Consider the following 17,337-nt stretch of genomic DNA (forward strand, 5'->3'; position numbering starts at 1 on the left):
GATTGGCTTTTCAATCCCTACACGATAATGTTTCATTCCCCATCAAATCCCTTTTCCAAAGAACTCTTAACTTTGCAGATTAGGACAGGACGTAAAATATATGTCAGAAGCCGAGGGAAAATTAGTTCAGACATTCTTAATCGTAGCACTAAGTTGTGTTTGAAAGGGGTGAGAAGATCAAAGTCTTATCGAATGTGCGAAACAAACTTAAAGCATTGAGAATGAATGACGGATGAAAACGAGGGTTAGTGTGGGCTCTAAAACACTGATCTTCAGCAGATTGATGTAATAAGACTTGTGTGGTATACTAAAGCCGTGTTTTCATTGGACTTTTTCTACCGTGGTCACGTGGAAAGTCACCGTGACTGGCTTTGGTGTAATTCTATCGTGTGTTACAACATGGACTTATTCTGTGCATAGTGTTTAACAGTGTGGTCATGTAGGTTTACAGTGCAGAGCTGTTACCATTAGACATTTTAGCGGCCCTGATGAGTGACAGTGGCTTTGTATTTGAAAGGGCAAGGGCACCAAGGCATTCTCTCCTTGGTAAAGGGCACCCTGAGAGGAAATTGTAAATTTCTACTGGAGCATTTCAAGGGTAGGAAGGCATTGACCAGGGGGCATGGAGGCAATCACCTTTGTTTCCTCCTTGAGTATCAGGCCTGCTAAGGGGTATGAATTTGAGGACTATTTGCTTTCATATTAAGCAAACATAAAATACATAATATTCTTTAAAGACCCTGGACACTATTGGTAAATTTCAAAGACCAGTCTTCTCACTTTGTGTATCTCAACATATGCATAAAATAACAAACCTGTGAAAATTTGAGCTCAATTGGTCGTCGAAGTTGCGAGATAATAATGAAAGAAAAAACACCCTTGTCACACGAAGTTGTGTGCGTTTAGATGGTTGATTTCGTGACCTCAAGTTCTAAACCCGAGGTCTCAAAATCAAATTCGTGGAAAATTGCTCCTTTCTCGAAAACTATGCCACTTTAGCGGGAGCCGTTTCTCACAATGTTTTTTACCATCAACCTCTCCCAATTACTCGTCACCAAGTAAGGTTTTATGCTAATAATTATTTTGAGTAATTACCAATAGTGTCCACTGCCTTTAACTTTGCTATGTGGAAGAATGATGATTGTCAAGTGTTTGTGATATAGTACATAATGAAACTACTTTCCTTTCAGAACCATCAGTTAATCAAAATTCACAAATAAAATAAAATAATTTTTGCACTATTTGTCATTTTATGAACAGAGCACCTTGAGTTGAACCATCAGCTGTTCTAGTAATAACACAACACCAAACGCACAATAAAATATAATTAAATGTATTACATTCTCGCCTGCGTACAGACACTATTGGCGGGCAAACCCTTAGAGTTGTGCATTAGGCAAACGAACAAACGTGAACATGCGTCATGCCACCATCAGCCCCACAGACAGGAGCGAAGTTCCCTCATTATGACAGCCAATAGTAATTGTGCGCAGGCGCCATCTGCAATTTGCATATTTCATGGGAAGGGTCTATTCACATGGTTCTAATACACAATTTTCATATAAATATAAAATAAATAAAAACACTTACATAAACTATATCCCAGTTATGTGCAATGTTGCTAAAATGTTGGTCAATACTGAAAGAAAGGCTGGTGCTGGTTCTATACAGCTGCCAGCACTGTTTACGTGATAACAATGTTGTATCAGAACTACTAAGTATTATTAGAAATGAGAATCTGCCAACAGCAGCAGTGATCCTCTTCCTGATATCAGACCCACTCCCTTCTCTCTTGTAACCGCTTTATGTTTTAGTCCCAAATCCTCAGGCTTCTGAGATTTGGTGGCAGAAGTGGGATGGGATGTACTACCAAAGCTATCGTAGTGTTGGTGGACGAGGAGCTGTTCTCTTGCCTCACTCAGGGTCGACTCTACTACAAGTTATAAATGCTCCAAGTGGCATTGTAAATGAGAATCTGCTGAAACTGTGTTCCGATCTCAGGTTTGTGCACTAATGCAATGATTGTGTACTGACAAGACGATGTTTAGCTACCTCCTCCCAATAGCAGCAGCGATCCTCTTCCGGCTATCCGACATACTCCCTTCCCTTCGGTGACCTGGAGGTCTCACTTGATTCGGATCAAAACCAATATTAATACTACTCGATGCGACCTTGGAACCAGGGGACTGCGATCCTGCTCTCTGATTCTGACCACCTTGCATGGACCCTGTGCTTGTTTTACGATTAGTCCCAAAGCTTGTCTCTGGCTTCTGAGATTTGGTGGCAGAGGTGGGACGGGATGTACTACCAAGGCTACCGTGGCGTTGGTATACAAGGAGCTGTTCTTTGGCCTCACTGAGAGTTTCTGTGAGTTCAAAGCGCTCCTCGCATTCTCTGCGGACAGTTTCCTGCAGGAAGAGAATCTTTATTGGGGGAAAAAAAGAAAGGAAAGACAATTGAAAAGCTGAAACTAAAAATATAATTCTTCATTGTTAAACTTACCTGCAGCTATGGTATTTTCTCTTGGTTGGTTGCTTTTCGGACATATAAAAGCACTTAGTATGCTTGGTTTTGTTTTCCAAGAGGAGTTTAAGTGGTGTGTTGTGGCCTAGGGAGCTAGTGCAGTGAACTCTGGTTCGGGTTGGAAAGTCATCAGAGATCAAGTGTGGGTTACGAATCCCTGCCATGGCACTTGTGTCCTCGAGCAAGACACTATACCTTTAATTGCTTTTCGTCACTTAGGGGTAAGCATGTACCTATATGAAGAAGGACATGGTTACTCCCAAGGGATCCACAAAGGATTAAGCAATTAAATAAATCAGCCAATATTAATGTCCATTATTTGTTTTTTTTATTAATAAAACTTTCTGCAAGCCGTTAGGTCCAACACCTCAAACAACAAACCAACCGGACTTTCATTTATTATTTCAATCTATTTATTACTGTTTGTGAAGGCAAGTACTCTCAGGAGAGCAAAATTAATAAGTATACTAGCTAAGAACCCCACGGAGAGAAGACACAGATGTTTCAGTTTTAGATGTAGGAGGAAAACCCAAGGGAATAATTTCAGAGAAAACCCACTTATCAGGTATGGACTGAAAACCAATCCACATAGTACCTCCGGCAGGATTTATCCCTGGGTGCCACAGGTGGAAGACGACGAAAGATACTACTACGCTAATCGGAGTAACTTGGGAGTGTGCAAAGATTACAGTAGATTTAAAGGCACTGCACACTATTGAAAAAAAAAAGTGTTAGCATAAAAACTTACTTGGTAAAAAGCTAAGGAAAGCTGTTGATGGTATAAAAACACTGTGAGAAATGGCTCCCTCTGAAGTAACGTAGTTTTTTTTAAAAGGGGTCATTCTCACTCAAATAATAAAAGCCTTTTTAAGGCATCTGAAAGCACACTCATTTGTGCAACAAGGGTATTTTTCTTTCATTATTCTCTTGCAACTTTGATGACCAATGGACCGTTCCGGCTTTCCACTAAGCTTCGCCCACCGTGCACGTAACCAAGACACGTGTACGAGCACTCCCAATGACATTCTGCACGATACTGCCGCGCGTGCCAAATATACGCGCACGACCGAGTTTGTCCGACCACAATCATTGCTGTGATTGGTCAAATAGGTGAACGCAGTTTGATTGACAGGCCAGATCGGTCCATTGAGTCAAAACTTTCACAGGTTTGTTATTTGTATGCATGTTATGTTGGGATACACCAAGTGCGAACACTAGTCTTTGACAATTACCAAAGGTGTCCAGTGCCTTGAATGCAAGAACACTTGATCCTGAATAATTATTCACCTCTTCTTTTGACTGAGTAAGTTTGTCTTCAATTGCTTTTGTCTCTTCCCTTGTGGCAGTCAGGTCTTGCTCTGCTTCTCTCAATTCAGCTCTCAAATTCCTGACTAAGTCGTCATTCTCTGTGCCTGCCTTACCTAGAAAACCAATCAGAACAACCATCATTTATTTGGACACTTGCGTGTTCCAATGGGACTTTTTCTCCCGCTGCCATGTTGAAAGTCACTGTGACTGGCTTTGGTGTAATTCAACTGTGCGTTCCAAGACTTATATTCAGCAGCATTTGATAGCGTTTTACAGCATGGTCGCGGTAGCTGTTCCCATTGCACTTTTAAGCAGCCCTGTTCAGTTACCATGACTGCGCGGAAGTCTTCCACTACATCTTTCGGACTGTTAGTTTTACATCACGGTCGCAGTAAAATGACAGGGAGATCAGTTTACCATGCATCCCTATTGGATTAATCTTTGTCATTCTAAAGAAAAGTCGCAGTAGTTAAAAAAAAAAAAAAAAAAATCCAATGGGAACACAGCTGGGGGCAAGTCTTGTTTATTTTACAGATGCCCCTTCAAAGGTTTCCTACACACCCTTACATTTTCCTATGGAACTTCTCTCTGCAAGATGACAATTCTGATAAACCACAGACCTGTGCCATCATGGCCCTACTAAGGCTGTATCCGAATTGGTGGCTACAGCTCTGGCTACGACTGTTGCTAAGTGTGTTGCTAAGGATGTCCTATACTTCAACGCGTGATGACTCAGGAATCTGGCCGTAACCACCTATCCGGATATGGCCTTACTCACCCAGCCTGTTTTCCAGATCTCCAATGACTGACTTCAACCCCTGCACCTCCCTTTTTAGAGACTCCTCACCAGCTGACGCCTGTGTCTTGAGGGATGACATCTGTTTCTCTACTTGACTGAGCTCTGACTTGTTTCTCGTCGCCAGGCTTCGCATCTCTCCTTTAAACTAATATTGAGAGAATACAAAAATAATGTAGTTACCAAAATAGTTCAAGAAGTTATCAGGTGACTTTGTAGGATATGCGAAACATTTCAATACCCTTGTTTTCTAATTACATACCAGGTTAGGGTTAAAAATGTTCATCCATTTCATTGATGTTAAAAAAAAATAATAATAATAATGGTAAATTTTGAGTTAGGCCTAATGATCAGTTAAGGATGTTGCGCATATTCTTATTGTGTTTTTTTTTCAAATCCAGTAGAACATTCTGGCAGTCCAGCAGCTTTTTCCATTAGCAGTGGTCAGCTGGCTAAATGCTGGTCGGTAAAAACACCTGAGGAAAGCATCACTATTTTATTTGAAAAATTTACTTGTGAAAAAATCCCAACCGACCAGTTAAATGGCAAGCTTACTCCGCCTGCTGGCCATTCACTACACAAAACTAAAGGCAAACCTTGCATGTCAAAAGCTAATGACAATTTTGAAAGAAAGCATTAAAATACAGACCAGTGCAAAAGCGGGCGGACTAGTGAAAAGACAAGATAACTGGTCCTGCTGGTTAGTAACTGAAAATAAGAGCAAATCCTGTCTAGTGAGATGCAGGCGTATGCCTGTGGAGGGGAATGTTCTCTCAAGCCTTGCAAAGGCATGCCTTTTGAGACACTCACTGAATGGGCCATCTAGCCCTACCTTAGACTCCTTCTCCTGAAACTCCATCTTGTATCTTTCTGTTAACTCCTGGTGCTTTTGTTTCTCAATATCCAACTCCTTTATCAGAAAACAAAACAAGGTTAATTAATGGAAAACCCAACAATTGAAAATAGATATGAGCATAAATTTATATAAGAACAAATGCAACTAGCAATTTATCAATTCAAAAGGTAGGATTTGTAGTAAGGTTTGAGATAACACCATTGAAACAACCTGGGCCCAATTTCATAGAGCTGCTTAACGATTTATTTTGCTTACTGATCGCTTTCCATTCCATGGCGATGCTAACCCTAAGCACACCAACAGGCCTGCTAACCTTCCAGTGCTTACTGTATGAAAATGAATGACATCACAATGCAAATCCATGGTGAGCGTGTACGATGGCAGCCTAATTTTCTTGCTTACTTTGAAATACGCCTACACCTTAGCAATTTTGTCCTACTACAGTAAGCACAAAAATTTGCTTACCGTAAAGCAGAATTATGGCTCTGAAGGTCTCAAAATACCCACTGTACTGGGACCAGAATCCAACCATTTATATGTAAGCAATAAAGCTGTAATCCAACTACTGAAAAAACCTACTGTCTAGTGTTTTTCCAAACCAATATTTGTGAAGATTTGCTATTAAAATATATCTAGCTTTTTATTTCCAAACTTCCTCCAAAATGTTCAGCAAATATAAACAGAAATAAATTGCTGAAATATCAACTTTGGGGTAAAACTACACTTCTACAATCCTATACATCAAAATTAATCGCATTACTTTGAATCCCATTTGGAATACAACGAACAATTACCCATTCAGAATGAATACCACACTGCTTATTCTTAATATTTTAAAACATTCTTACAATTCTGAAGGCTTCTTTCATTTTCTCCTCCAATTCTTGCAGCTGTTGAGAATGTCTGGTCCTCTCATTCTGTAATGTCTCATCCATCTTCAAGTAAAAAAAAGTAATTAAAGTAATTTTTTTACAAAATTATGGTGTTTGCAAGAAACTTTGTAAGGTTTGGCATTATGGTTTGGCATAGTTCTGGGCAACAGACTGTGTATGTAGTCGAGTATGTGTTTGGGTGGGTAGGTTAAATACACTATGCCTTTTTGGTTATGTCTCTGACTTGGATGCCGTCATCAACTTTGAAGCAGCGTATCAAATGGAGCCCAGAGCTGGTGACAGAGCAAAAGCTAAGGTTTGGTCTCACGCTTCTGAGATTTGGTGGCAGAAGTGGAATGGGATGTACTACCATGGCGTTGGTAGACAAGAATCTGTTCTCTTGCCTTACTGAGGGTCTCTATGAGCACTCCTTGAATTCTTAAAAAAAAAGGATTGTCCACCGAGTGTATGTACAGCTTAATACAGGAATGACCAGAGAGTGTCTGTACACGATAATAAAGGAATGTCCACAGAGTGTATATACAGCTTAATAAAGGAATGACCAGAGAGTGTCTGTACGAAATAAAAAAGGAATGTCCACAGAGTGTATGTACAGCATAATAAAGGATTGACCAGAGAGTGTCTGTACAAGATAAAAAAGGAATGTCCACAGAGTGTATGTACAGCATAATAAAGGATTGACCAAAGAGTGTCTGTACAAGATAAAAAAGGAATGTCCACAGAGTGTATGTACAGCATAATAAAGAAATGTTCACAGAGTGAATGTACAGCATAATTGAGAAATGTCCACATAGTTGATGTATAGGAGAAAGGAATGTCCACAGAATGTATGTACAGGATAAAAAATGTAGGAAAGTCCACAGAGTGTTCGTATAGGATAAAAAAGGAATGCCCACAGAGTGTATGTACAGCATAATAAAGGATTGACCAGTGAGTGTCTGTACAAGATAAAAAAGGAATGTCCACAGAGTGTATGTACAGCATAATAAAGGATTGACCAAAGAGTGTCTGTACAAGATAAAAAAGGAATGTCCACAGAGTGTATGTACAGCATAATAAAGAAATGTCCACAGAGTGAATGTACAGCATAATTGAGAAATGTCCATATAGTTGATGTATAGGAGAAAGGAATGTCCACAGAATGTATGTACAGGATAAAAAAATGTAGGAAAGTCCACAGAGTGTTCGTATAGGATAAAAAAGGAATGCCCACAGAGTGTATGTAGCACGTTTTTGTGATTGAAGTGAGAGTGTGAGTAAATATCCAACCTTTGACGGCCATTTCTCAGCATCAATGAGTTTCTGCTTGAAGCTCTCTCTGAGTTGTTCAATACGATTCTGATGAGATGAAATCATCAGATCCCTACAATGGGACAAGTGAAATCAAAGAAAATTAAGCCCGAAAAAAACTCCAAGACTGGGAAAGTCTCACAAGACTGAATTTGTTTATGAAATTAAATACTCCATTAATGGGAAGGTATACATTTGATAATCACTCTTAAAATTTATGGTTATAAAAACTATTGGGCAGAAGCCTACAGCAGCTTTCGATATGTAAAAAAAAAATATATAAATATGTAAGTTTTCATGCCACAAAATTTGAATTTGAGAAGCGTTACTGCAGTAATTCTTATCAGATTATTCTTCCTGCATGAACATTCGCTGGGATTTTCAGCAATATTTCCTTTTGAAATAAAATTTGCACATTATAGATTTTCTCGGTCAATTTCAGTAAATGAGCAGCTAATTTAACCACCAGGCTATATATTTCGCGCGAAATCGAGTGCTACTGAAAAGGGTAATTCGATTTCGTGTTATGATTAGTCAAATGTAATGTTACGTCATTCGATTTAACAAAATAATCATTCAATTCAACAATTCATCAAAACAGCATTCAAATTTGCAGATGCTTCTTGGGGCGTGTTTGTCACGAAAAAGAATGAGGATACGCTAAATTGAACAGAGTGCTGAAGGATTTTGACTCAACTCAAAACGAAATTGAATGGCCGAATTCAAAATTTTAAATGCAGTAACAACTGGAGAGGCAAAACAGCTTTAATGCGAACGCATGAAAATGAAACTGGCTGCTTATTTGTTGAATTCGACTGAGAAAACCTACATTATTAGTTTTATTATAGGTATACATCTACATAAAAACCAACCGAACAGTTAAAAAACCAAAGGTATGTGTTTCCTTTAAAACTACATTTGTTGAATTCGACTGAGAAAACCTATATTATTAGTTTTATTGTAGGTATACATCTACATAAAAACCAACCGAACGGTTAAAAAACCAAAGGTATGTGTTTCTTTTAAAATTACATGCATACAATAATCTTCTGAGTCTTTGAGAACAACTTAGTGAGTCAGAGACTGAACTTCTGATTGAGTAAGTATTACTCACCGTTCTGATTTGAGTGCGTTGCATTCCTCCTGGGCCCGCATCAAGGCCCCTCGTATCTGTTCTTTCTCATCCAGGGATAACGTGGCTTGCCTCTGTACCTCTTCTTCCCCTCTCTCCTTGTCTTTGATTTGTTGCTCTAGCTTACGATAATCCGACAACGCCACCTGGACCAATCAAGTACAGGTAGTAATTCAAATGGAGGTTGCATCTTATATACACAAAGCATAACTAGACAAAATCTTGATGCGCTTGATAAAACCGAAAAACTACAAAAAACGCCAATCAATTAGGCTCCGCCGAAAGTATGATTCAGCAAAATCCTTTCAGAAAAAGTAAAAAGCTGCCACCTTTAAGATACTCATTGCTCGTTGGTGGTTTTGCCTAGTGCACTCTGAAACAGGGGTCAATAGTATAAATGCAACAAAGGTTTCTGGGCTGCGGTTTAGACCCTAGCCATAGTCTAACCAAGGCTAATAACACAAAAGAGATAATAACATCCCCAAAGGGAAGCCCAAGTGTACCAACCTCACTCCCAGGGGTGATCGATCTCGCCGCGCCATTTTTTCCCAGCATGCCTTGCTCGATCATAACCCCTGGAAGTGTGACTTCAAAATATCCAAATATATGAGATATTACAATTAGTCCTGTGGTTGATCTGTTCTGTGTTGGGCGTTAGTCGCGCATGGGCTGGATGCGCTGTGTGTAATAAAAGTCATAAACTTGCCTTGGCGTTCCTTGTTGCGTGATGAACATGTACATCTTTATATGCACGCATTTCGGCGTATAGAGCTTTTTGAAGATGCACAGCATTTCATATTTTGCGCGTAAATGATCAAAGACACGGATCAGAGTTTCCCTCTCAGGGGTTAAAGACGTACGCAGAGCTAGCGTGATACGGTGCGCTGCCCATGGTAGCGAGGTTGCAAGTGTACCTACCTGTAGCTCCATGCCCTTCTGTTTGAGTTCATGTTGTAGTTTGGATGAAAGCTGCTCAGTAATCTGTTCTCGTTTACGATGCTGGATCTCAAGCTCCTCAATCTCATGACATTTACTCCTTCATTAAACAAATTACAAACAAAGTGAACTCTCTAATACTGGCGAACCCATTGATCTCGATTATATTGACTGGATAGGACATGTTCTACAGGTAAATTATATTAAATTATATTACATAATAATTTGGAATGGATAATTTGGAATGGATAATCATGGTACGCATGCAGTTAATACATGGTAGTGTCATTTTAAACGATACTGGTTATAAGTAGGTTTTTCAAGTATTTTTTGAAGCTGTGCACAGTTCTAAATGAAGGTTTTTGGGTGAGCTGATTCCAGACTAGGGGGGCCTTGATGTCTGACTGTTTTCATAAATAAAGTGGTCCAAGCCTTTCCAATATGAATTTTAGTAGCTGATCGAATGGCCTGATCGAGTGGCATCAAACTGATGCTCATTCATATTGTCCACAAAGCACTTAAAGGCAAGGCTTCCCACAATATCTCAGAACTACTTCAAGTTTACACTCTGTCAAGGAATGTTAAATCAAGTTCCATGTCTCCCTATTGAACCCAAGCCTCAACACTTCTGAGGTGACAGGTCCTTTTCTTCAGCTGCGCCATGCATCTGGAACTCTACCACTTAATCGTAGATCTTGTCTTTCTACCACAAAACTCAAATCTCTTCTCAACATTTTTATGTGTTTGTTTTGTTTTTGGTTTTACTGCGCCTTGAACACCCAGCACGGTGATATGTACGTATTACAAGTCTTTATATCTTGTTATTATTATAAATATTATTAGTGCTTTATAGATGATACAAGACAATATTTACTTGAGTAACTCTTTAAACTGAGCTGCTTCTGCCGTCAATGTTCGCCTCTGGGTGTTAGAAGTGTCCACTTCAGCTTGCAATCCTGACAAAAAACAACAACATAAAGAATTTGTTTCTTGCATTAGTGGTTTAGGTTCATCTAAACATTTCAAATAAAGAACCTACAGAGTGCTGTTTTATAGACCCCTCCCTCCCCCAAAATAAAGCTTTAATGTTTTTACCTACTTGTGTGTCAGTGTCGGTACTATAAATAAAATTCCTACCCCAGCCCCGAATTGGTTAACTATAGCATTTCAGGCAAACTATTGCAAGGAAAGAGTTAGAATTGCAAATGTCATAAGTTCGAATCCCACCCGAGTAATATGCCTGTGATTTTTTTCCACAGAACTTGGATAAGTGCTTAGTACAGTGCTAACACACATCGGTGTATATGGGTAAAAACCCAAATGAATATACTTCAAGGACAGTTTTCCACTATGACTATAATATACTATTTAAGTTATAACGAAGTCTGTACACATGTTTTTTGTGTGTAAAGAGCAAGGCCCAATTTCATGGCTATGCTTACCGTAAGGAAAAAATCAGCGTCTACAGAAGCAGGTAATTTTGCGATTATGTCATGCGTGTTTCTCAGGTTAGCAAGGAATTTTACCTTGTGCGCATGCTTACTACACGTTACTAGGCATTGTTACTATGCTTACAAGGCTAGCGCAGAAACTTGCGCTTGCCGTGCAAGCGGAGAATGGTGATCGTAAGTGCAGCAGGGCCATGAAATTGGGCCCAGTTCTCTCTGTACAACCCGCAAATATATTGAAAACTTTGTTTGACCCCTGAGTCAAATGCAGACAGATATTTACTTTTGCTATTACCTAGGGCAGTTTACAATTTCTCAAATACTCAAACAGTTCTCAAATACTACTCACTCTCCACATGCGAGCTGAGTTGGCCATACTGAGTCTCCTTCTGTTTGAGTAATCCCTCAACTTGGGACAGTCTCTCCACCTCTGCTTTGGCATTCCTCAAACTGACTTCCATATCCCCTTTTCCATTTTGCCATGAGAGTTGTTCCTGCTGAAGCGTTGATAATGTCTCTTTTAATCTTGATGTCCCTACAGGAAAAAAAAATAATAATAATAATAATAATGTGTTATTTGTATTGATTTATTTTATACTTCATTACAGTTTGCACTAGCACTATTCTATTGACTTTGTCCATTTAACTCCTGACAGTTCTTCAAACCCAGCCTAATCACGTCAACTCACATGTAAAAACCCAAATTAATAATCTTTATCCCCATTACATACTAAATCTTGAGTATACAAACAAAAAATTCTAGACATGCCTACGGCCGACTTTTTTACGCCAGAAGCACCCTCCATACTTTTGCAGTCAGTCGAAAGGCATTCCAATTATGTAGTGTGTACAGACATGCATTGTATCGTCCTACGCTTTGTTTTACCCATACAGTACTAGAAATCATGCTTGTTATGCCCATATTTTTGGGGGTTCATTGTTTAATATCGGATTCTAGACCTCAATAATAACAAATAAAAATAGGCATTTGTAATGCGCCATATCAATCTTAAGAGATGTTCATGGAGCAGAGAAAATGTAAACAAAACAATACATACATACTCAATTAAATGAAAGCAAAATAACAATTAGGGAAAACATACAATAACTAACAATGGAAAGCAACACAACAAGGCCTTTTGCTACATAAATGTGGCATTAAAAAATGGACAGGAAGCTACTGTTGTTTATTATTGTATTCTGCTCAATGGGAGGGAAAGTAAAGCTTTTCATGATTCCAGTATACATGTACCACGGCAGATTATCAGTCTTGGCTTACGACTCGCAAGGTTTTTGCAATTCTGGAGTGTTCCACTAAACGTTTAAAATACCAAAGCGTATTATTCCTTGTGTAGGAAAGTTCCCATAGTTTGGCAAAATGTCGCGGTACAGCACAACGTTCTGATGGTCTACTGATTTGTTAGGGTTTGCCTACCGTAATGTTCCTGTAAGCCTAAATCGTGCTAGACTTTTTAGTCATTCCCTTAGTATTAAATAAAAGAAAAGAAAAGGAAATTTGAAATGCTGCAATACCTTCAGACTCTTGTGAGCAAACTGTTTGAACCGTAACCTTCAACCTGTCTGAAGACTCCCTTAGCGCTTTGCCCATTTGATGCACAAAGCTTTGAATGTTCTGTAATTCTGACTTCTGCTGCTGCACAGATGATTGGAGAGTTGGTAACCTGCCTTTCAATGACACTTGCTGTTTCCTATGTGAAAGATAAGGTTAGGATAAGGTAATGCAATGGTATTGTTGGAAGAACTGTGGTGAATGGTATGTTTACTCTCTCTGAATCAAGATAAGGTACAACGGTGGTAACATTGGTTGAACTGTGGTTGATGGTATATTTACTATCTTAGAATCAAGATAAGGTACAACGATGGTAATATTGGTTGAACTGTGGTTGGTGGTATGTTTAATCGCTTTGAATCAAGATATGGTACAACAATGGTAATATTGGTTGAACTGTGGTTGATGGTATGTTTACTATCTTAGAATCAATGTAAGGTACAACGATGGTAATATTGGTTGAACTGTGGTTGGTGGTATGTTTAATCTCTTTGAATCAAGATAAGGTACAACAATGGTAATATTGGTTGAACTGTGGTTGGTGGTATGTTTAATCTCTTAGAATCAATGTAAGGTACGACGATGGTAATATCGGTTGAACTGTGGTTGATGGTATGTTTACTCTCTCTGAATCAAGATTAGGTACAACGATGGTAATAATTGGTTGAACTGTGGTTGATGGTATGTTTACTATCTTAGAATCAATGTAAGGTACGACGATGGTAATATTGGTTGAACTGTGGTTGATGGTATGTTTATTATCTTAGAATCAATGTAAGGTACGACGATGGTAATATTGGTTGAACTGTGGTTGATGGTATGTTTACTATCTTAGAATCAATGTAAGGTACGACGATGGTAATATTGGTTGAACTGTGGTTGATGGTATGTTTACTATCTTAGAATCAATGTAAGGTACGACGATGGTAATAATTGGTTGAACTGTGGTTGATGGTATGTTTACTATCTTAGAATCAATGTAAGGTACGACGATGGTAATAATTGGTTGAACTGTGGTTGATGGTATGCTTACTTTGAATCAGGATAAGGTACATGTTTAGCATGGTAACATTGGTTGAACCATAGTTGATGTATGCTTTTTTCTTTGAATCAAGATAAGGTACAGCAATGGTAACATTGGTTGAACCATAGTTGATGTATGCTTTTTTCTTTGAATCAAGATAAGGTACAACGGTGATAACATTTATTGAACTGTGGTTGATGGTATGTTTAATCTCTTTGAATCAAGATAAGGTACAACAATGGTAACATTAGTTGAATTGTGGTTATGGTATGCTTATTTTCTTTAAATCAAACAAGGTACATACAGATGTTATGATTAAGTCTTGAAACCTCAAGGTACCCAGCATTCATAATGTTATGAAAACAGCAGGCTACCTTTCATTTACACATTATAACTTGTTTTGAATCAAGAAAAAGTACAGCCCTAGTCAAACTGGCAACACTGCCCCCACTGGAGTCCCATGCAACACGGCCTTTTATTTACCTGTGTGCTTCAGTCACTCTGGTCATTTGGTCTAATCTATCCTCAAGATCCTGTTTGGCCTCAGATGCTTCCTTCAACCCGATGTCTTTATGTTTAATTTCCGTCATCAATTGTTCCATCCTGAAACAAAATTCAGAATAAAGTTTCAAAACTGCAAAAAGGTGGTAACTCAGATTAGGAAACATTGTTGCATCTTTCAGACCTGCAATTTGTTTCATTCCAAGGCACATCTCAAGCCATTGTAGCACTGTAAAAATGTGCTGGCAATAAGAACATTTCCTATCCTCCGTGCCGGAGTAGATTTTCAGAACTGAGAAGTCTCCCGAATTCTGAAAATCTACTCCGCGGTAGTAGAGCATAAAGCAAGACAATTTCTTACATGTATACACACATGGTGCGGCGAACCAAGTACAAGTGCATAAAGCATTATACAAAAGAAAAATCAAGATTTGTATGAGGTTTTTCTTACGATGAATTTCTTTCTTGGACTGTGAACTGTGCCGCATCTCTGTCCTTTGTCGCTCTCTCCAAGTCTTCTCGTAGTTTGCGCTCCCTTTCTTCACTTCCCTCATAACGTTTCAATTCCTCCTGCACTTTCTTCAGCTGTTAAAAAAAAATCAAATAAGAAACCGTAACTTGGTTACATCAATTTTGAATGGGAACAAAAACAAATGATCTGCACCACAATACAACTTTGTTTACCAAATATTTGTAATGGCAACCCAATCTAATGGTAGGGGTGCCAGCACGACTCCCAGTGGAGCACTGCTGGTTGCCCCTGCCGGGTGATTTGGGGAAACCCGCTTGCCAGAGATGGAGGGTGCTTCTGGTACTTGTTGGCCTTCTTCTTCATGTAAAAAGCCAATACTTGTATTTTTGTGTTATTTAAAGCTGTGTGTGTCGCAACCCCCAGTCAAGCTACATCATTCTTTAAATGTATGCCTTCAAGGGCTCATACTATTTTATCCTTTCAGTCTCGGTTTGGTTACATTGGTTTGAATGTGGTAACAAGATGGCCATGTACTATGAAAGTATAGTACCTGATCTTCTAACGCCTTCACCTCCCGATGGATAAGGTAGCTGACTCCACAGAATTGACAGACAGTCTCATCTCGGTCCAGCTTCTGAATCTCTTCAGGGAGTGGATGCTCTAATGGAAGACGCTCAATGATGGAGTCTTCCTCCATCTTCAATTTATTATCTGCATTTATCAGAAGAAAGAAAATGCATGTCATTGATCACCACATCTTATTAAAGGCTTTGGACGCATTTGGTAATTGTCAGAGACCAGTATTCTCACTTGGTGTATATCCCAACATACTGTATGCACACAATTACAATCCTGTTAAAGTTTAGGATCAAGGGTTTCGATCATCAACTAAATTAATCTATGCTAAATTTCAAACCAACTGCTGGTGCCCAAGCTGTTTTGCTAAGTAAGTGCTTGTGATTTGTTTTCATTCTATTTCTACCTCCATGACTTAAGTTATTTTCAACAATAAAATCAGTGTCTATGGTCAAAAATAACTGGTGTCCCAAGTGACCATGTCCATTGGACTGTAATTTGTACATTATAGCCCCATAAATCGGTCCTATCCACTCCGTATCCTTGGCGACAGAGCATCTGATATCAAAATCTTTTGCTTTTGTTTGTCCGATTCCTTTAACCACTTATCAATAATGGTGCGATCAATTGCTACAATTGAAGGAACCCGACTCATTATGAGATTGTGTGTGAGCGCTTGGAAAACGAGCCAGTTGTCATTCATTTGATTTTTACCCAAAATGTGTGGATGTTTTTTTTTAACAAATCCAGGCGTAGGGCTATCTACAACTTCAGAAGCATATTGTTAAAGACCAGTAAGTTTCATGATGCAGATCGTTGCAATGCAGATGGTTTTAAAAAAAACCATATAAGATTTTGATTCAGACATGCTGGGACCAAGGATACGGAGTAATTGGACTGATTTATGGGGCTATAATAACATGGTGTCACTGACACTGTCCATGCTGTCACTGTCAGTGTCAGGCAGTATGTCACGTCAGACGAGTTGGTTCTGTGTGGTATGAACATGTTAAACAACTATCTATTAGAAAAATGGATTAAAAGAATACTTTTGAAGTGGCTTCGAGAATAGTATTGTTACCCGTTTGACCAGTTCCAGAGCGGTTGAATCTATTCCGAATCAGTAGAGCGCCCTCTATTGTAAACCAATACCACCATTGAGTGATCCGGAACTGGTCAAAGGAACGGTGCCTCACAACAAATAATTTCATTAATTTTATCTCATAAAAAAAAAAAAAGACAAAGTCTGCTCATTTTTTATCTGTAGTAAAACTAGCATTTTGTACCTGTTTTTAACATTTGAAATAAATGTTTTTCGTCCTGAAATTTGAAAAGGTTAGACAATTTAGCGTTTTCAATAATGTTTTTTTTTTAAATGATCATTTTCGCAGACAAACTTTAGAAAAATTGCCTTATATTATTTTTTGAGGATGATCAGCACCTTATTTTGGGTTTGTTGGTTTATTGGATGATATAATTAACAACATAAATTGGTAATGTGAGTATGACAAGCATGACAAGTAGTTTAATTATGTGGTCAATGATCCGGAACTGGTCAAACGGGTGTTGAATGTCAATGATGCCCACACAATACACCCACAATCTACAGACAGACTTTAAACTGTAATGTATTATTGGCTAATGACACTCTCTGTGGTTTACTTTGGCGGTGGCATATTGTTGTTGCTCTTTTTTTTTCTATTCAGTTCAATCAATCATGGAGGAAGAATCCTCAATGACCATGAAAAAATCAAACCTTTAATTAATTGTCTACCACCGCACCACCCAACAATTGAACATGTTGAACCATGGTTGAACAACTTCACAACAATCAGAGTCAGACAACGTCCAACTCCAGACTATTCCACCAAGTACACTTAACCTGCTACTGTTAACCTACTTCTAGAAACTATAAGGCTCGCTCACAGGGGAGCCTTATAGTTTCTAGAAGTAGTGTTAACCTACCTAAAGAAAGTAAAAGTATACTATAATTGATAGCCCTAATTTAGGGC

At 38.7% G+C, this 17,337-nt stretch overlaps 1 protein-coding gene across 1 annotated transcript; it reads right to left on the reverse strand.

Moving 5' to 3' along the window:
• Nucleotides 1–1,055: 1,055 nt before the first annotated feature.
• LOC117302559 (leucine-, glutamate- and lysine-rich protein 1-like) lies at nt 1,056–15,494 on the reverse strand. Its single transcript, XM_033786534.1, has 14 exons — nt 15,300–15,494; nt 14,729–14,862; nt 14,260–14,379; nt 12,716–12,891; nt 11,532–11,717; nt 10,609–10,690; nt 9,717–9,834; nt 8,781–8,944; nt 7,646–7,739; nt 6,332–6,418; nt 5,460–5,537; nt 4,610–4,775; nt 3,811–3,944; nt 1,056–2,423 (listed from the first exon to the last, which is right to left on the reverse strand). The coding sequence occupies exons 1-14, from the start codon at nt 15,492–15,494 to the stop codon at nt 2,049–2,051; spliced, it is 2,109 nt and encodes a 702-aa protein (XP_033642425.1). The 3' UTR covers nt 1,056–2,048.
• Between the last annotated feature and the right edge of the window lie 1,843 nt (nt 15,495–17,337).

Source organism: Asterias rubens, chromosome 18 (assembly GCF_902459465.1).
Source record: "Asterias rubens chromosome 18, eAstRub1.3, whole genome shotgun sequence".
Taxonomy (NCBI): domain Eukaryota; kingdom Metazoa; phylum Echinodermata; class Asteroidea; order Forcipulatida; family Asteriidae; genus Asterias; species Asterias rubens.